General features: G+C 40.8%; 4 protein-coding genes across 5 annotated transcripts; all 4 read left to right on the forward strand.

Moving 5' to 3' along the window:
* The first annotated feature begins 2017 nt into the window (after nucleotides 1–2017).
* LOC121984831 (pectin acetylesterase 10-like) lies at nucleotides 2018–5610 on the forward strand. The gene is made up of 12 exons (XM_042537973.1): nucleotides 2018–2324; nucleotides 3151–3233; nucleotides 3385–3514; nucleotides 3588–3661; nucleotides 3815–3901; nucleotides 3969–4093; nucleotides 4226–4286; nucleotides 4440–4493; nucleotides 4582–4659; nucleotides 4806–4911; nucleotides 4985–5130; nucleotides 5211–5610. The coding sequence occupies exons 1-12, from the start codon at nucleotides 2156–2158 to the stop codon at nucleotides 5325–5327; spliced, it is 1230 nt and encodes a 409-aa protein (XP_042393907.1). The 5' UTR covers nucleotides 2018–2155; the 3' UTR covers nucleotides 5328–5610.
* A 2306-nt stretch (nucleotides 5611–7916) lies between these two features.
* Nucleotides 7917–8949, forward strand: LOC121984833 (1,4-dihydroxy-2-naphthoyl-CoA thioesterase 1-like). Its single transcript, XM_042537975.1, has 3 exons — nucleotides 7917–8187; nucleotides 8286–8477; nucleotides 8741–8949. Exons 1-3 carry the CDS (start codon nucleotides 8038–8040, stop codon nucleotides 8891–8893), a joined length of 495 nt encoding a protein of 164 aa, XP_042393909.1. The 5' UTR covers nucleotides 7917–8037; the 3' UTR covers nucleotides 8894–8949.
* A 1402-nt stretch (nucleotides 8950–10351) lies between these two features.
* Nucleotides 10352–13034, forward strand: LOC121984832 (probable transcription factor At5g61620). The gene is made up of 5 exons (XM_042537974.1): nucleotides 10352–10744; nucleotides 11904–12115; nucleotides 12201–12293; nucleotides 12435–12551; nucleotides 12658–13034. The coding sequence occupies exons 1-5, from the start codon at nucleotides 10414–10416 to the stop codon at nucleotides 12925–12927; spliced, it is 1023 nt and encodes a 340-aa protein (XP_042393908.1). The 5' UTR covers nucleotides 10352–10413; the 3' UTR covers nucleotides 12928–13034.
* A 3265-nt stretch (nucleotides 13035–16299) lies between these two features.
* On the forward strand, nucleotides 16300–18827 carry LOC121984834 (vesicle-associated protein 2-1-like). 2 transcript variants are annotated; one of them, XM_042537977.1, is made up of 8 exons: nucleotides 16300–16633; nucleotides 16705–16775; nucleotides 16923–17004; nucleotides 17085–17200; nucleotides 17289–17428; nucleotides 17688–17695; nucleotides 17940–18040; nucleotides 18361–18827. In XM_042537977.1, exons 1-8 carry the CDS (start codon nucleotides 16573–16575, stop codon nucleotides 18493–18495), a joined length of 714 nt encoding a protein of 237 aa, XP_042393911.1. In that variant the 5' UTR covers nucleotides 16300–16572; the 3' UTR covers nucleotides 18496–18827. The 2 variants fall into 2 exon arrangements, with proteins under 2 accessions (XP_042393911.1, XP_042393910.1); XM_042537976.1 differs by lacking the exon at nucleotides 17688–17695 and having other exon boundaries at nucleotides 17289–17402; nucleotides 17972–18040.
* The last annotated feature ends 55 nt before the right edge of the window (nucleotides 18828–18882 follow it).

Genomic DNA, 18882 nt, shown 5'->3' on the forward strand with positions numbered 1-18882 from the left:
TATTATATTGTTTCTCAAAGGGATCTCCAATATACTCAATGCATTATATTATTTCCCGAACAGATTATTAACAACATTCAATGTATAACCATTTGTGCGAGGATAAACATAAAGACGATCGACCCTATATGCCGGCTGAGATATACTCAGTAAACAATATGAGTGGAGAATCCTAACAACCTGTCAGAAGAACAACCGTATGATAGAGAATATTCTTTTGAAACTTTCTTCGCGGATTATTATGTTTCCCATCTGCCGGTCGCTTATGACAGCATATTCCTCATCAACGACATAAGTTATAAACGACAAAAGAAGTATACATGTGGGTAATGAAAGATTCCTTAGACAATTATTGCACAAGTGACAGACTTTCCATTACTCGAGAACCTCTGATATTCTTAGCATTATAAGGAGGTTATGAGAAGTTGTATATAAATGGGGGCCTATTCGTTGGCGGAATTTTTTCCGAACATCTAAAACTGATTCTTGCACGCACGTTCTCTACTATTCTCCATTTGTCCGTCCAAAATTTTTACTGACGTGAGCGTCAGAAGGCCTTTGCCAAAGATTTTCCATGGTTTTGGGGCACTGACATTTTATTTGCTCATCTCTGTATATGCATGATCGAAAAGAAGTCTCCATGTAGAGTAAAAAGTCTTCTCCTATTCAACAATTAAGTCATCATTACTAACACGTTCTCTTTTCAATTTTCAGATAGGATCAGATATACATCGGGTCAGTGTTTGTCAAATCTATCTTCAGTAGGTGACTTTCTTCAAGTCAGACTTCTTTTTATATTAGTCTTATTAGACTTCTTTTAGATTGAACTTTTTTCAGGTCGATTGTTGCTAGTATGATTTCTCAAAGGCTCCGCTTCTAACCGCTGAGCATCATAGGGATGTATGGAAATACTCATGTAAGAGGTTAAAGGAGGGGCCAAGGTGAATCTTAACGAAAAAGCCGCCGATTTTGAAAAAAAAATTGAGAAAACAAAAGGTGTTGTTTGCCTTTGACCCCGAGTTACTTTAAATAGAAAGGAAAAGGATGTCTGTAATTTCAAAAGGACAAAAGCTACCAACTTATTCATCGTAAGTTTTCGGTATAGACACGGTTTGAAGGTTAACGACTAATAATCAGATGTCTATCTCTATCTATATGCTATTAACTGTGTAAGTTCTTTACTGTTCAATTCCTACTTACCTTAAGTTCGTAAAGTTTTTCTCTCTAAATAAAATTTATGATTAGAAAATACTGGATTTTTGGCTGTCCATATTAAATATTTATGATTTATTATGATATTTATTAAAAAATTTTATAAAGCAACCTAAATTTGATATTGTCCGATCTAATTAATTAATTTTGTACAAGATTAATAATCATATATTATGATTTGGACGGACTAACGATGCGCTAGGGCGAACGAAATAGCCTCAAAGATAGAACAGTAGGATGTAAATGAATCAAACCGCTCGTGAATTATTCGAAACTCGATTCGATAAAAGCTCGTTTAATGAGGCTCGTTAAAATAAACACACCAAGCTCAAGCTTCGTAATACTCGACTCGTTAGCTCATGAATACGTTTGTTAAGCTCATGAATCAACTTTTAAATTAAAAAAATAATAATTTTGATATTAAATTTATAGATTTTATATTTTACTTATGAAAAATATAAATAAATATATTAAATTTATTTATTAGAATAAAATTATAAATTTTAATAAAAATATTATAATTTTCTCTAAATATATAGTTTAATTTTTAATGAATATTTAAATTTATAATTTATACTTATTAAATTCGTTTAGCTTAATAAAAATTCAAATAAACTCGTGAACCATGAATATATTCATTAAATAAAATTCGAGCTCAACTCGATTATAAACGAATCAAGCACAAATATTCCAAAATTAAGCTCGGCTCGACTTCATTACACCCAACACCCAACGTAACAGAACAGAAAAGGAGGCAGAGCACTGCGTTAAGCGGGCTGCTCTCTAATTAAAACGCACACACACTCTTTTCTTTCCACTTGTAAAACCCATTTCTTTTTGGGGGAGCCTTCTTTGGCTTTTCCTCCTCCTCCAACTTCAGATCTGCTACTCGCTCTCTTCCTTTCTTCTTCTTCTTCCACAGTGCGGCAGGAGGAGGGTGGCCATGGGGTTTTTGTGGGCTTCCCTGTTGCTTCTCCTGGCGAGGTGGGGGGAAGGAAGCGAGTTATGGAATGTGAGCGAGCTGGAAGCTGCAAACTATGTGATTTCCTCTGGGAGCTCTCCTTTGTTGGTGGGACTGACAACCATTCAGTCTGCTGTCGCCAAGGGAGCTGGTAATGCTCTCCGAAGCCCTCGCCTTTCTCCGATTTGCTCACTTTTATTTTTATTTTTTTTCTTTCTCTGATCCGTGCGCCGCGTGTTGTTATTTTTTTTATGCAATGATCATTCCTCATCCCGAGTCTTTCTCTCGAAATCATTTTGGCTGTGACTGCTTTCGTAAGCGCAAAGAACATTGATTTTCTTCCTGTGAGGGTGTTGGTCTTCTTTCCTAAAAGATAGCATAATTAATTCCTTTCGTCTATTTTTCTAAGACTCTGAATCCAAAGAATGTATGTTTGAAAACTTTTCTAGTATCTCGCCTAGAAATGTTGTTTTCTTCATTGTCTGATCCGGTGGTTTATCTCTTCTTTGTCATCTGACAATTTTTTCTCCAGTCATTCGGGTTCACCTTCATCAGATGCCTTAGTTTTCTCCTCAAGACATAATTCTTAAGTCAAATTTGCTTGTACTTCTCAACATATTTTCATTTTTCATCTGTGAAATCAAATACTCGCTGACTAATGAAAAGAAAGAAAAGAAAATTCTACGTTTACTGAGACTTGCATAACATAACACTGTCAATCATAGCCTGTATATATTCTTTAGGTATTAATGTCGGAGCTTTAGACTAACAATAGAATTAGGAAAACATGTTGAAAAACTTAGAATTGTACTGACTGTGAACTGATCATAGAAATTTTTGTCCGGTTCAATTTCCTTGATCAATACATTTGCTTGCATTATATTTTCTTTGTAATAAAATCAATGCGATGCACACTAGCCCGTTATTTTGAGGGGCAACTGATTAGCTCCTGGTTTCTGTATTACTTATGAATCCAGTATGCTTGGATGGGAGCCCACCTGGTTACCACCTTCATCGTGGCTACGGATCTGGAGCAAACAACTGGATCATCAATTTAGAGGTGATTTACAAAATCTGGAGATTGACTTGCTTTCTCAAGATGCTTCAGTTAAATGCACACTTTGTATTATCTCTGCCGTATTTCACATTTTTCACTATCCAATCTTCAATCTGAATGCTATTGATCGTGAGCGCTTCAACTTGCTACTCAGGGAGGAGGCTGGTGTAATGACATCCGATCATGCGTTTATCGAAAGATGAGCCACCATGGTTCATCATACCACATGGAGAGCCAGATGCAATTTACTGGAATACTCAGTGACAAACCTAATGAAAATCCAGGTTCACCTTGGACTCCTTTTCTCTACAAGTGAATTTTAGCCTTTCTTATGCACTCATGATCTGTTCCTTGTAGACTTCTACAACTGGAACAGAGTCAAGATTCGCTATTGTGATGGTGCATCATTTATGGGCGAAGGCTATAACAAGGTTTGCTAAATGGCTATTTCACTATCTTACCCACTTCACACAAAAAAAAAAGTAAACAAAATAATGTGAAGCTGAATGCCTTCATTCATTACATTTTCTTACCTCACATAAGAACAAGAATTATAGTCATGGATGTGTTGTTTTATGGTTTAGGCTGCTGGCCTTTACTTCCGGGGGCAACGTATTTGGTTAGCTGCTATGGAAGAACTAATGTCACTTGGAATGCGCCATGCTAGCCAGGTTTGTTTATGATTCCACAACACATCTTCAATCATTCCTATATTTAGCTCTCATACTCTACTTCCAGGCCCTCCTTTCTGGATGTTCCGCGGGTGGTCTAGCAACCATACTACACTGTGATGAATTCCGAGCATTATTTCCAGGATATACAAGAGTCAAGTGCCTGGCTGATGCTGGCATGTTTCTTGATGTGTAAGATTTACTGTATTTTAATTTTAAGGATCCGTCAATGCTGCTATACTGTCTTGGATACAAATGGATTCCCTTTCAATTTTTTGCTGAATTACCATCATGTAAAATCTAAGTTATTTATACACATTACAGTGCAGATGTAGCTGGTGGTGAGACCATGAGGTCCTACTTTAGAAGTGTAGTGAAGTTGCAGGTAAACATATATTTCCATATTATTTTTGCCAAATAAGACTTATGTTCTGTTGGTTGAGATACACCATGCATCTTGGTCATTTGCTGTTTGTTTTAATCACGAAACCTCAAAATTTCACTTAACCATTCTTACCATAAAATTGTATCAATCAAGGGTGTCTGGAGGAATTTGCCAAGAACATGCACTGCTCGCATGGATGCAATTTCGGTGATGTTCCTTTTGACACAACTATTTATTTGATGGAGAATAAAGATGTGAATTTCTTATGCTCAAACTCTCTTCCTGTCTTTTGCAGTGTTTCTTCCCAGAAAATATTGTTTCAAATATTCAGACTCCATTATTTGTGTTGAACGCTGCATATGATGTGTGGCAGGTCATTTTCTTTTCTTTGTGATTTTTTTTTTCACTCGGCTTTGCATACAATCATGGTTAGGCATATTGCCGATCCTCAGATAGTGACAGATTCTTATAATTTTGATCTGCCTGTTTTTCTGACAAATCGCCTTCTTGGATTTCCAGTTACAGCAAAGTTTAGCTCCCAAAACAGCTGATCCTAATGGTTATTGGAGAGAATGCAAAATGAACCATGCAAATTGCAATGGATATCAAATGCAATTCTTGCAAGGTTCCATCACTTCATTCACCCTTACATTAGCTTGATAATCAATGCAACATTCAATATTGTTGTGCAAATGCAGGGTTTAGAAATCAAATGATAAATGCAGTCAGAGACTTCTCCGGGTCGGGGAAAAATGGCTTGTTCTTGAATTCTTGTTTCGCTCACTGTCAAAGCGAGAGGCAGGATACATGGTATGCGAGTAATTCCCCGCTTCTTGGACACAAGGTACTATTCGCCAACCAACATCCGGAACGATTCTCATGAATATGAATCATCTGATACCGTTGGAAATGTTTGATACGCAGAGAATCGCCACCGATGTGGGAGACTGGTTCTTTGAACGGGGCCAAGTGATCGCAGTAGACTGCTCATACCCCTGTGACAATACCTGTCATCATATTGTTTTCAGGGGGAGTATCTGAATGATTTGTTTTCAATTTCTTCCTCTATTCATTGTGGTCGTTGTCATCCTCATTGGCTAATTTGTCAATGTCGTGAAGCAGCATAACACAGAGAATAACAGACGATGCGCAAGTGCCTCACTTGCTAGTGATTCAGAGACAAGGCGATACAGTTTGCCTGAGACACACCGTATCCCCTTATTTATATAATTAATCAGACATTTGATGTTCTCTGTCATTCATGCAAAGAAAATTGTCATTAATTTGACTGTTATAATTTTAATGTTATCTATGATTCAGATGAGCGTGTCAGACGTCTTTAAAGTTAGGTTGATATTATTGACGAATAAGCCAACGGGCCTAATGTGTGTGTTGAATAAATGGATAGAGAAGAAATGGAAGAGGAAAGAGGTTTCATTATGAATGAGATTTTAGTGTCACATTGAAAGTTTTAAGGTATTTTTATTGGTTTATATTGATTCATATACATTGAGGATGTGAACAAATGTATGAGTAAAAGTTCTCTCTTACATATGGGTGCGCAGGGGTATAAATCTAGGGTTCAGATTGCACTGAATCAACTTGTATGCGAACGTGACCTGTGCACACGAATGCTGGATCGATTGAGGTAAAATTTGCCCAAGTGGAATACTAGAAGATATTCCACGATTCAAAAGGTTAAATCAAGATTTAGTTGCAATCTCTCATGAGGAATGAGCTTGATGTCGTTGTAAGCGATTAGTGTATAGGACACTCAACCTATGCTGACTGGAGATCCTAAGAATTAACACACCATATAAATAATATTATTTCCAACTTATCGGGCATATTGATTTAACGAGCTAAATCACGTACATTCATAATAACAGAGGTTCTGTTTTTTTATGTAGTTAGTATAAATCGAATAATCTCAAATGGTCCTACTCAATACACACAGTGTACTAGTGTAATTTTATAGTCAAGACAAACTAATACCAAATTACACTACAACCGTTTCAATGATTTGTCTCAATTCATTTTGGTTGTGAGTTACTATTTATAATTTATAAGGAACTGATAACATGATCTTCTGTGTGCACACCACACACCATGTTATCTACAATATAAATTAAATGGATAACTGTATTGACATATATATAAATATAACATGCAAACATTTGACCAAAGTAATTCTCATTTCAAAATATTTCAAAACATATGTTCATACAAAAGCTAGACTTATAGTATATATCTCAACACCGTTTCGAAGAGAATTGGAGGCACAATCCTTAGAATTTCTCATAGAACCATGCATGTTCATGGCCAAGAACGAACACACTCATGAGAACTGAGTTGTATCAGGGAGAGTCTTGAGTGAGATTTGTCACTGCTTACACAGACGATAGTATAGTTCAAGGATATCGTGTCTACTATCACTTACCTATCCTATACTTGACTCAACTACTGAATGCTATCACTTACCCTATCTCCATTCATGTGGGGGATTGTTGAATAAGTGAATGGAGAAAAAATGGAAGAGGAAAGAGACTCCATTGTGAATGGGACTTTAGTCCCACATTGGAAGTTTCAAGGCATTTTTGTTGGTTTATATTGATTCACATACATTGAGGATGTGAACAAATGCATGGGGAGAGACTCTCTCTCACGCGTGGGTGCGCATTGGGGGGGGTGCAAATCCAGGGTTCGGATTGCACTGAACCAAATTGACTCGTGTGCGAGCGCGACCTATGCACACAGATGCCGAACCGGTCGAGCCAAAATTTGTCCAAGTGGAACAACCAACATTTTGCCACGAGATTAATGCAGAATAAAACCGGGTGAGTAATAATGAGTGAAATGACCAAAGATCATTAACTTTGACCATTAATTTGATCTCCTATATAAGGAGGCTCCGATCATAGGCAGAGCATATACAGCAAAGCAAAGGCTCTCCATTTTTCTTCCTCCTCCTCTGTCGTGCATCTCCTGCTCGGCGGAGTGCCCGTGGTAGCATTCGGGTACCACTCAGCTCGTCGTGACCAACAGTGCTTGGTTGGATTCACGGTCGGTCGTTGTATCTTGGGAAACAAGCTCGGGATCTTCGCCCGGCCTGTCAACTCGCCCGGTCGGCCAGTCTCTTTGATAGCCCGACCTATTTGCTTCACTCGGCCTGCCTGCTCGACACAACCGACCTCTCTGACAGCCCAACCTGTCTGCTCACTCGGCCTGTCTGCTCGACCTGGCCGACCTCTCTGACAGCTTGACCTGTCTGCTCGACCCGACCGACCTCTCTGACAGCCCGACCTGTCTGCTTCACTCGGCCTGTCTGCTCGATCCGACTGATCTCTCTGTCGCCTGGTCTGTCTGCTCGACCCGACCAACCTCTCTTGCTCGGCCTATCTGCCTCGTCCGATCGACCTCTTTGCTCGGACGCTCTGCTCACTCAGTCACTCTGAGGTTGACATTTAGATAAAAACCACCACAACCTGATATCATTTACTCACATCAACTTAACTGTAAGTTAAATTTAAATTTTATGAAAATTTTAAATTAAGTTTCTTAAAATCCCCGACAATTGTTTGTATTGCAACAGTATGTACGCGCTGTTCTTTTCTTAAATCTGTACCCCTAATTCAATCGGCTGATCTAAAAGTCATAGCTAGGTTTAGAATTCCGATAAGGTAGCAAGAAGAGTAGAGGTGAACTGCGTGCCGAAGATTGAGCTCGGAGCCGTGTAATATCGACGGGAAACATGGCTGGTGCAACGCCAAGCAGCAGCTCCTGTCTGCCGCCGCCAGCTGCGCTCGTCGACCGCACCCTCCACGCCCTCGGCTTCCGTTTCACGCACATCTCGCCGGGAAAAGTCGCCGGCCGGCTCAAGGTCACCGAGACATGTTGCCAGGTCCGCAGAAGCAGAACGAACTGTTCCTGATCCCAAACTTTTGCTTATCTTCTTTCTAAAATTCCTAAGCTAAGCTGCTGGCCTGTTTGGTTCGTTAGCCGTTCAACTTGCTGAACGGCGGAGTGTCGGCTCTGGTGGCGGAGTCGTTGGCGAGTTTGGGTGCATACGTGGCGTCGGATTTCCAGCAAGTGGCGGGCGTGCAGCTCTCCACCAACCATGTCAAGGCGGCTCTGCTAGGGGAAGAGGTGGAGGCGGAAGCATGCCCAATCCATGTCGGCAGGACAATCCAAGTAAGTAATAAATAAGCTGGTTCGATCTCCTCTTGAGAATTTACTACTAGCGTCTGCATGCAGCAGCCTTTCCAAGCTGCGATCTGTAAATTGAGACTTGGATTAATTAGTTGCGGAGATTTCAACTAAATCCTTCTTCCTCGTCCCTTCCCTCTTTAGTCTCATATGTTAGTGAAAGTGAAGTAGAGACGAATAACTAACTATTTATTTATTTATTATTATTTTTTTGTGTGTTTGGTGATTTCGTTGTTTGTTGTTGGAAGGTTTGGGAGGTGCAGATACGGAAGATGGACTCCTCGACCTCAGGGAGAAATGTATTAGTCTCATCTTCAAAGGTCACCATCTTATGCAATCGGCAAACTTCCCAGGCGCACAAGGATTATGAAGACACTATCAAGAAGTATGCAAAGCTGTAATTTTCTTCTTTCTTGTTTAGACAAGCATCACTTGATTTGGGGTTCTGGCTGGAATATTCTGGTTTCAGTGTGATCAGTTGATTATCCTTGAAACCTTGCTCTTCGCTGATGCACAAACCTAGTTTGTTTATCAGCTATGGAATAAAAAGAGGAACGCCGTGCCCGGCAGTAAACAAAAAGAGTTAAACAATATATAACTTCTTCACATAGAAAACAATGCTTTGAGACTGAAAAATTAGGGAATTAGTTTCCTCCATTTCATATAGGAACTACTGCTGCATTTTATGAGCACAATCCAGAAGGGAGACAAACCATCTGTCAGAGACGCAAGTTCTGATTTTTCTAATATTACCTTACCTGAAGATAATGCAGAAGTGGTTCGACTTATGAGAGAATGATCTTAGCAAAAGTAGCAAGTGAAAATTTCAAGAAATCAGTCAGCAGTCTAGAGAAGATCTCTGTCTATACATACACACAGAATGGTGATGCTAGTTTTATCAAGATGAGTCCTGCTCCTGACAAACTGACGGTGCTGGAAGTCGAAACGTTCTTCGAGTATCCTCCTTTTGGTAGGTTCGCTGTGAGAGACATATGGCTTCTGGTGGATGCCAATAAGTGCGTGGAGAAAAAGGATCCGACTTCATGCTTCTCCCACTGTTCCTGCCATGAATGCTATGGAGAAGGACCATGAATGAATGCTATAGACAGCGTCGAAGTCTGAGATCAACCAGAAAAAGGTAGATGATTTTGATTCTTCATTTAGGGAGCAATCTTGTATGATTCGTGAGTAAGATTGTCCGGTAATTGTTTGGGATAAAACTGTAAAATTCAATAGAGGATTTCACCATCTTCCGTATAGTTTGAGGTCAACCAGACAAAGGCAGATGATTTTGATTCTTCATTTAGAGAGCAATCTTGTATGCTTTACGAGTAAAGCGTAATCGTCTTGTGGATTCCACTTGGGTATTTGTCGCTTGGACTTTCTCGTTTTACCTCCCTCCTAGTGATAGTAGATGGCCTGGGGCTGCTAATGTGGTTGTTTCGGATTGTGAGAGACACTTTTTACAATGAAAGTGAGTAAGATTCTCCCTATCGGTATGGAATACCCAGTTGACTACAATCGGAGTGAATTCTCACCGTGAGAGACACATAATAGATTCTCCCATGATTAGTTAGGTTTTCCTGGTAACTCATTCTCCCGTTCCACCCCTCGATTATTTCACGAAAAGCCAACCGGTTCATTGGGTCGGTTCAAATTAGCGGTCGACACTCGACGTCTCCTCGAAATTTTAGCCCTGTCGGAGTAATTAAGGGGAAATGTTCTGGGTATTTCCGCGAAATCGGTCTGATTCCGTTTTGGTGCTCTTTGGTTGCAACACTGACCGTCCATTTGGGTGATTCGTGCGTAATCTGATGTACGGCTGAGATGGAGGGGATGAACAACTAGTCTTTTATAAAACGATTTCCTGTTCCTGCGATCCGCTTGCCTGGGAAAGGAGACGCGAGGAGAGCAAGGGAAGATGGAAGCGCTTCGAGGTTCGCGCTCGGAGGCCTTCGCTATGGAGGCGCAAGAGGGGGTGCAAGGGCGGGGCGTGAAGGTCTTGAAGCTATTCGGTGTCAGTATTATCGGAGGAGAAGCGAGAGAAGGAGGGGAAGGTATGGGGGAGGCCGAGGAGGATGAGGAGATGGAGGAGGAGGTGATGAGGAAGAGCTGGAGCACGGGCAACCTTGTCTCGTGCATCTCCGCGGCATCGGCCGCTGATCATGGCCTCGATCAAGGGTACCACTCCGACGGCGGCCTCCTTCCGTCCCCGAGCGGGCCGAGGAAGAAAAGCCACGAGAGAAAGAGAGGTACGTCGAAATGGCCCCTTTTGTTTCAGAAATATTCTCGATTTGCTTCCGTGTTTTATCTATCGCCTACGTGGATTTGGGGCGGATCATCTATCTGTTTGCAGAACAAAAAGAAACAGCTCGATCTACTTTGCTTATATTATATTATGTGGATATATCTGGCGAATCTCTTGAGCTTTGCGATCTCCTATTCATTTGGTTATACATATAATTTTGGTTACTGTCTAATGCATTAATTGCTCGCATTCTAACAGAAGGGATTAGATACAATAATCTATTGTTTGGTGCTACCTGTTGATATTTTTGTTTCCTTGTCGCAGGATTGGGTTGGTAGAGTTATTATCTGAAAACCTAATACTTCGTTCTCACCTTCTCTGCACTAACTTATTTGGCTCACTTTTTTAAAATTTAGATTCAAGCAATATTCAGAATCTTCCTGACTATTTATTTTGACCTGGGCACATCTGCAATCGACCAGATGGTCAAATTCTTCCATTGACGCTTCAATGTCTCATCTCAAACTAATACTGCAAAATCATGAACTTGATATTCCTTTTACTCAAATGTTAACCTGTTAACTGATCAGATTATCCTCTTAATAAAATCTGTTTCTTTTTCCTTGTATATATATATATCTAGTAAAGCCTTCAGTTTCAAATCTAGATCCTGGCAACAACTCGGGGTTACTAACTTTGCAGTTGGTACCTTGCTTTATGGTTTAAGACAATGGTGTATTGTCATCATCCAACAAATAATGGTGGATCAGCACAAATATTTTTTTACATGATAGAGGATATGATCACCTATAATTTTGCCACACATGCATTCTACTGGTACTTTTTTTTCTTTTTTTTGCTCCTTGTTATATTTCTCATAGATGCATTGTTGGGGAAAGATATTCTTGGTATATACGTGATGTCCTGCAAAATTCTCATCTTTACTATGAAAAAAAACATTGTTCCGATGAAGCATCTCCTCTTCTCACTCTCCTAGGTTTTCAAAAATATAATGATTTGTCCCTCAAAAATCATTGTATATCAGGTTCAGTCTCCTAAATTTTCATTAGTGTTTTCACACGCTGAAGGACTGTGCTTCTTTGGAAGCAGCACATGCTCACTTTTTTTTTTATACATCTAAGAATGAGTTGTGTCCTTCACAGGGATACCTTGGACAGAGGAGGAACATAGAACCTTTCTGATTGGGCTCAAAAAGCTAGGGAAGGGGGACTGGAGAGGGATTTCTAGGAAATTTGTCACAACTAGAACTCCAACCCAAGTTGCTAGCCATGCTCAGAAGTATTTCCTCAGGCAGAGTAATACTGGAAAAAAGAAGCGTCGATGCAGCCTCTTTGATGTTGTGGTCAACGATAAAGTAAGCCTTAATCATTTCCATGAGTGTTGAATGCAATTGCAAAAGCAATACTCACCTTACTAATTTCCTGATCTTATCTTTGCAGGTTTCTGCCACAGAAACAGCTCCTCTATCATCTTCAAAGGAAAATAATGAAGTTCAAGAAAACAATAGTCATCACAACCAGGACAATAACTCTGTAATTTTCACATATCAACATACTCATTTACTGTTTTTATTTTTCAAAACGAGATTTATACCTTTTACAATTGATCCATGACTCGTTGTCTCAATATTGAAATATATAATCTAATTAGTTGAATTTTTTCTCATTTTCTAGGTAAGGTTGTCAAATAACTGGACAACTGGCATGTCATCCGTGGCTGGAGGGACTTCTTCAGATTTTCAAAATGTTACAAGTCAAAGTAATGCTACCAATCTCCCTACTACTCCCATGGTAAGCATAAAATATTTGCAGTCTTCCCGTTCTCTTCATGATTAATCACACAGGAACATCTTGTTAATCACAATCTAATTCCAGAGGAAATTTGGATTGTGATCAGGTTGTTATCACTGGCCACCCTCACATTTTGGGTATGCCACCAACCAACGTACCAATTCAAACAGATATGCTGTCACATACAAAGATAGTGTACCCATCCCCACATTTCGTCGAATTGTCTTTGTCGTCATACCCAAGCAGTCAAATTCACTCTTCATCGACAGTCCCAACAGAGGCCACTGATTTGGAGCTCAGGATGGCACCTCCTCAGCCTCGCACCCGTGCTAAAGTGCCTGCCCATGGCGCCGCTGGTGCAATAAGAGTCATCTAATAACTTGTCTACTTGCGCACCATGTTATATTTCTGCTACAGACAGATAATTATGCTATAAAACTCTGCTATAATTGGAAGTGACATTTCTTTCTTTCTTTCTTTCTACTCGAGAAACATCACTACAATAATATAATTTCGAGCTGTATTCTATCTGTATGGTCTTTTGTATTTCTGCAACATATTGGAAAGGGATGAGTGGTGCTCACTGAATAGAAGAGGATATAAGTTGCTTTTCTTTCTTCTCGTGGAGCATCACTACAATAATTGCAGCGGTGTGACAACATCCATCACTAGTGTCTCATTGTTTGTGGCTTGCCATCTTGAGCAACAGTAAAGGGTTGAAGCATTTTGTGGCTCATGGCTTCTGGTGCAGGATATGAGTGAGATACTTGGGAAAAAGATGGAACTGCTCTGGGAGAGGCCAACTACCTGCTGTGTTATTAGTTCTTTAAGATAGCTACATGTCTGGCTGATAAGGTTGCTCGTGAGGTGAAGATAGATCCCTTGTGTGAAGGGATTGTGCTGTTGACTATTTCAATGGTGTCGAGTGAATCCTTTAAAAGGTCTGTACATTTTTTTTTTTAATTTTCAGATTTTTTTAAAAAAAATAATATTGGAAAAAACAGAGAATTTAAAGTTATTTTCACATATTTATTTGTTTCCATTTAATTTTCAATCATTTTAACGTGCCACACCCATTAAAATCGGGCCCGTTTAGCCCGAGACGAAGCCCCAAACTGGCCTACACTCGCTAAAAGTTGCGATAAAGTCCTATCGCACACTCCATGGCCTCTGCACGCTCCTCCACGCAGATACACGAGCAGGGGCATTTACAGGTAAAGATATATAACACATCCTCAAGTAGTAATTTATGGATATCATACTTCTGATCGGGCAGCATGGATGCGGCATGAAGATAGTCCAAGCAGCTCTTGTATTTCTTCAGGTCAGGTTGAGGTGGTAGGTCGACCTACCAGCGGGTCCAGAAGCTTGACCGCTCGGGGAGGCGTATAAAAAAGAAATATTTCTTCCAATGTTTATTGGAAGTCGGTATTTTATCGAAGAAAACCAACCCGATATGTGACTGAAACAAGAAGATACCCAGTTCAGACTGTTTGGGGTAATAGAAGAAGTGGAAGGCTCGGGGAGTCAAAGGGATGCCGTGCAGCCGGAACAACACAATGACGCCGCACAGAAGGCGAAAGGAATTCGGTACAGGTTGTGGAAGGGGAACACGGAAATAATTACAAACTTTAATGATGAAGGGATGGATAGAGAAGCAGAGATCGCCCACAAATTGGTCCCGAAACAGATAGATGGTGTCGGTCGGCGGTGCATTTGGTCGATCGGATGAGGAAGCTAAAATGATCTCGTGATCAGGGGGATCTCAAAAGCGTTCTTAAGGTTCTCAGTGTCGCCTTCATCGAACCTGGTCGTCATGGTGGTGTACCAGAGTTCGGGAGGGGGGGGGGGGGTCCAACGACTGAGAAGAGCTCGCCATTGTGATAAGAATGCGAAAATAGCGGAGGAAATGTGAGCGAAGAAGAAAAAAGACCACCGAAAAGACAAAGGGAGTGAGAAGAGGCCGACGACCAAAAGAGAATGAGGGAAGGAGGCTTGCGGGACGAGAATCGTCGGAGCAGAAATAGAGAAATGGCTGACAACGCGCAGAAGGCCGCCAGAGAACGCGCACAAAGCCGCCGGAGAATGCGCACGGAATCGCAGGAAAATGCAAGCGCAAGAGCACGAGGGTGAAGAAGGCGGTGAGGTGACGAACTCATATACCCAAGGCTCGGCCGACCGGAGCTGTCCGATCTAGGTCGCGAAAACCTATGCGAAGATTCAACCGTCAAACGTCGCCATTAATGCCTGTCACGTCAAGCGTACAGCGGTTGCGGGTCAGACACGTGACGCGCTATCATTGGGCAGCAATTAAGAGCGGCATGGGAACCCGCTCTGCCTTAATGAAAAAAGATTTGCACGAATTCCAAGATATTCGGGTAATGTCAGCCAAGCCTTCGCTCACCTAAGACAGCCAGAGGAAAAATTCTACAAGGGTAAACCTTTGTTCTTCCGATCGGATCAAAGAAGCATGATGTTCGATCGAGCGACTACTTTCAGAAGGTCGATCGGCGAGGATGAGGCACAGCTTGACCAGAGTCTATACAAGGATGAAGGCCGATTGGGAAGAAATCGACGCACGCTGGTCTAGTCAATCGGACTATAGTCTCCTTCTACTAGACTTGAAGGGGAGGCTTGTGATGCAGTGATAAGGGGAGGAAGGCCCCACCCCGTGGCCAGGGTGGAGGTCAGTGCCATGGTGGGGGCCAGTCAAGGCGATCAACCGCCTCTAGACCACTCGCTGATCGAGTAGCACGCTCGCCCGACCGGGATAAGGAAGACCTGATCCGAAATCATAATAGCTCGGCGAGGTTCCGAGCTTCCGATGCTCAGAAAGACTGCTAGGTATCTACAAGAGCACGTCGAGCGGCTTCCCCGCTCGGCCTTATATAGAGCTACAAGAACAGAGCGGATTTACTACGGAGCTATGCAGAAATGGAAGGGCGACCGAGCGTCTTTCTCAAGACAGTGGAAGCACCGGTCGAGCGGCCTCCCCGCTTGGCCAGAGAACACACTCAGCCGAGCCGAACGACTATTCCGCTCGGCCCAGTAAAAGACACGGCCAGCTGGATATTATCTTTTTGGGAGCATGTGCCATTGACAGGCGGTATAGTCGGCGGTTGGTTCAGACAGAAGATCGTACAATAGAAGTTTCCACTATCACTTCAGAGATATGCTCGGCTCGTTAAGGTATTGTGTCAGAGACACTATACTGATACATGTTTTTAGGGAAACTTCGAGAAGCGTGCACACTTTGGGAAGAGTGCACACGCGCTACAGGAGCTCTATATAAAGGGGGGTTCAAGCTTCAGTGGGGGTATGTGATAATCTATTGTTACTGCTACTATTCGTTACTTTGCTCTGCTTCCACATATCGCCGGTGACTGACTTGAGCGTAGAAGGGTCATCGTCGGGGATCCCTTCCCTTGCTTGGCACTGACGCAGCTGTGGTTACAGAGTTTCGAGGAGTCGACACACGGTCAATTAGAGTGCTACGCCCTTAATTTTCATCACTTAGACTATCGGATAGGATTATATATACGATTAGTTGCTTGATGAAAAAGTGTGGTAGATTATGTTTTGATGACATTATTATTTTATATTTAGACAAATAAATAACATTAATGGTTAGCGGTTTAAGTGATAAAAGAGTCTGAAAATTTTAAACTACTTTGATAATTTGAAAATGATTGGTATATCCTATTAGATAAATAAATGGCATTAATGATTTAATATAATTTTGAGGGTCAAAATGAAACCTTTCTTAATCCAAATCAGTGTCCTCCCGTCCTTGTCGCCCTGAATTGGACTCCAAACCATTCCCTTCCTCCTCTCGAATCAATCGCCCAATGCTTCGCTTTCCCTGCTAATCTCGTCTTCCCTGCTAATCTCGTCCCACCAAGATTTCTCCGCTTCTTCATCTTTGGACTCCACTTTCTTCTTCTTCGTCTTCTTCTTCTTCTTCTCCTCCTCCTCTTCCTAAGATTTCAACTTTCTTTTCTGCTACACCTCCAATCCAGCGATGCGCGGCGGCAGCGGCGGCCAAATGATCTCCATTTACCCGGAAGAACTCAGCTTCGAAGGTAAGCTGACACTTTTCCCTTTCGTTCGCCCCACATTCTGGTTCCCTAAGGATCTGATTTCGGATGAATAGTTGAGTTGGAGAAGCCATCTTCTTGCAATATCAAAGTCGTCAACAACACGGAGCACCACGTCGCCTTCAAGGTATTCAAAACACTTGGCTGAATCCCCCTCCCCTACTTTTACCATTTTGTGTGTTGTATCTAAGATGCGGGAGGAAAGGGGTTCGATTTCGTCGCGCATTGATCTCTGTAAAAAATTGGATATTTGATTCTTTAGCTCAATGGATAGGTGAAAACGACGTCCCCTAAGAAGTATTTTGTTCGCCCTAATGCAAGCGTCGTACAACCTTGGGACTCATGTACTGTGACAGGTACCTTTAGGATTGGTCTTAGTTCAATGGATAGCGATGCATCATGAGACAAGTTCACTCATTTATGTTTAACATTGAAGTCACTCTCCAAGCTCAAAAGGAGCTTCCTCCGGATATGCAATGCAAGGATAAATTCCTCATTCAGAGTGCTAAGGTGCCCCCGACTAGCCACATTGATGAAATTCCTAAAGATACAGTGAGTTTGTTTGTGATGTCATTTTGTTAACACTTAATACTAAGGACTTGTAGTCTTTTGGTATGTAATTCAGTCTCGATCTATGCAGTTCAATAAAGAAGTTGAAAAGGTGATAGAGGATCTCAAACTTAGGGTTGTGTACATTCCCCGCTCGGAAAATGGCCATGCAAATCCCGAAGAGGAGTCTGGTAGAACGTCTGATGTAAAACTCCCCAATTCCTATCTTTTGTTCCAAATATTTTCTTGTACTTTCTTTGACTGCCTTTATTATATGATTTGTTTCTTTGTGCCTCAGATGCTCAAAAACGAGGTGAGCAATATTTGTTAATGGTCCTTTTCCTTATGGCTTGTCGCACCAATAACTATCTACAAATTCAAGTTTTCTCAGCTAACATTGTTGATTCTTTATGAGATAAAATTGTATATTATCACGTTATTTACTCATTATTGAATTCCATGATTATATGTGATGAAAATTGAGAATGAGACTTCTATGTTTATCATGGAAAACACATGAATATTTCCTTTGCATAGTTTTGGATCAACATGTTCCTTGTATATTTGTTCAGAAAAGACTAAAATGAATGAGGTCTCCGCACAGAAATTACATGAAGATTGGCTCACCATGCCTTAAAATCTGTGGAACACTGACAACTAGCAAAATAAACACAAGCAGCATTGATGAGCTTATCCTAAATTTCATAGTGCAATTGAAAAATGTTTGTTTATCCATTTTTAGCTAATCTCGATGCTATTGAATTTGAGATGCAGGTACTTCAAAAGTTGAAGGAAGAACGTGATTTGATTCTTCATCAAAATCATCAGTTCAAAAGGGAATTGGTTAGTCATGTCCTTTCGTTTGAACACTTAACTGTTTAAGAGAAGATTTTTTTATTCCCTTTCTGTTAGGCGCATTCTTTCATAGCTCATAAATGATTTCAGAATTTGTGAATAAAGTCTTATCGTAAATTATAGTAAAGTCGATGCAATTCCACCATAAATTGCCACACTTTTGTTCATTATTTGTTCAATGTTGCCTGCTCTCTTAGTAGGTCAGTTAGAAATTTGCTCCCTGATTGTGTCGGTTCTTGTCAGTTTGATTCCTAATGTCTCCTATTTGTTTGCTAACTTTTTTTTTAAAAAAAATTAATATGGTTCAGGAAATGTTGAACAAACGAAGAAGCCGCAAAAGTGATGCTGGTTTTTCGATGACTTTTGCTGCATTTGCCGGCCTCATTGGTATAACATTTGGGTTCATCCTGAACCTTCTATTCACTGCATCACCAACTTCATGAATTTCATTAGCCAACCTTCAGAGTTCAATCAAAATTTCATCTCTGGAGGCCATCTCCATTTGTTTTTTCTGATTCATTAAACGTTTTCCCCTCTCATTTGCTACCTAAGAAGGAGGTTACATCAGTCCCAATGCTCACTTCTGTGGCCTTGGGCGTGCTTTTGCTTGTTTGACCTCTTGGAGTTGGAGAAAAAAGGAACTCGAAGATAATCCATTTTTGCATGTGGTTTTACTCCATTGTTTTTTTTCTGTATGCCGAGAAATATTGAAAACTTGATGTAGAATGGGTTTGATGTTTTTTTTATTTTAAGAAAGAATGCATTATTCATTTTATCTCTATTGGTTTTGCATTTACAAATAAGCACATATAATAAATGCCTAGTCATTT

Source organism: Zingiber officinale, chromosome 5B, assembly GCF_018446385.1.
Source record: "Zingiber officinale cultivar Zhangliang chromosome 5B, Zo_v1.1, whole genome shotgun sequence".
Lineage (NCBI taxonomy): Eukaryota > Viridiplantae > Streptophyta > Magnoliopsida > Zingiberales > Zingiberaceae > Zingiber > Zingiber officinale.

Coding starts and splice junctions, on each gene's coding strand:
- LOC121984833 (XM_042537975.1), top strand. CDS start 8,038: ATGGCTGGTGCAACGCCAAGCAGCAGCTCCTGTCTGCCGCCGCCAGCT. Junction 8,188..8,285: donor TCACCGAGACATGTTGCCAG/GTCCGCAGAAGC, acceptor TTGGTTCGTTAG/CCGTTCAACTTGCTGAACGG. Junction 8,478..8,740: donor ATGTCGGCAGGACAATCCAA/GTAAGTAATAAA, acceptor TGTTGTTGGAAG/GTTTGGGAGGTGCAGATACG.
- LOC121984834 (XM_042537977.1), top strand. CDS start 16,573: ATGCGCGGCGGCAGCGGCGGCCAAATGATCTCCATTTACCCGGAAGAA. Junction 16,634..16,704: donor GGAAGAACTCAGCTTCGAAG/GTAAGCTGACAC, acceptor TCGGATGAATAG/TTGAGTTGGAGAAGCCATCT. Junction 17,005..17,084: donor GGACTCATGTACTGTGACAG/GTACCTTTAGGA, acceptor TTAACATTGAAG/TCACTCTCCAAGCTCAAAAG.
- LOC121984831 (XM_042537973.1), top strand. CDS start 2,156: ATGGGGTTTTTGTGGGCTTCCCTGTTGCTTCTCCTGGCGAGGTGGGGG. Junction 3,234..3,384: donor ACTGGATCATCAATTTAGAG/GTGATTTACAAA, acceptor CTTGCTACTCAG/GGAGGAGGCTGGTGTAATGA. Junction 4,660..4,805: donor CTGCATATGATGTGTGGCAG/GTCATTTTCTTT, acceptor TTGGATTTCCAG/TTACAGCAAAGTTTAGCTCC.
- LOC121984832 (XM_042537974.1), top strand. CDS start 10,414: ATGGAAGCGCTTCGAGGTTCGCGCTCGGAGGCCTTCGCTATGGAGGCG. Junction 12,294..12,434: donor ACAACCAGGACAATAACTCT/GTAATTTTCACA, acceptor CTCATTTTCTAG/GTAAGGTTGTCAAATAACTG. Junction 12,552..12,657: donor ATCTCCCTACTACTCCCATG/GTAAGCATAAAA, acceptor GATTGTGATCAG/GTTGTTATCACTGGCCACCC.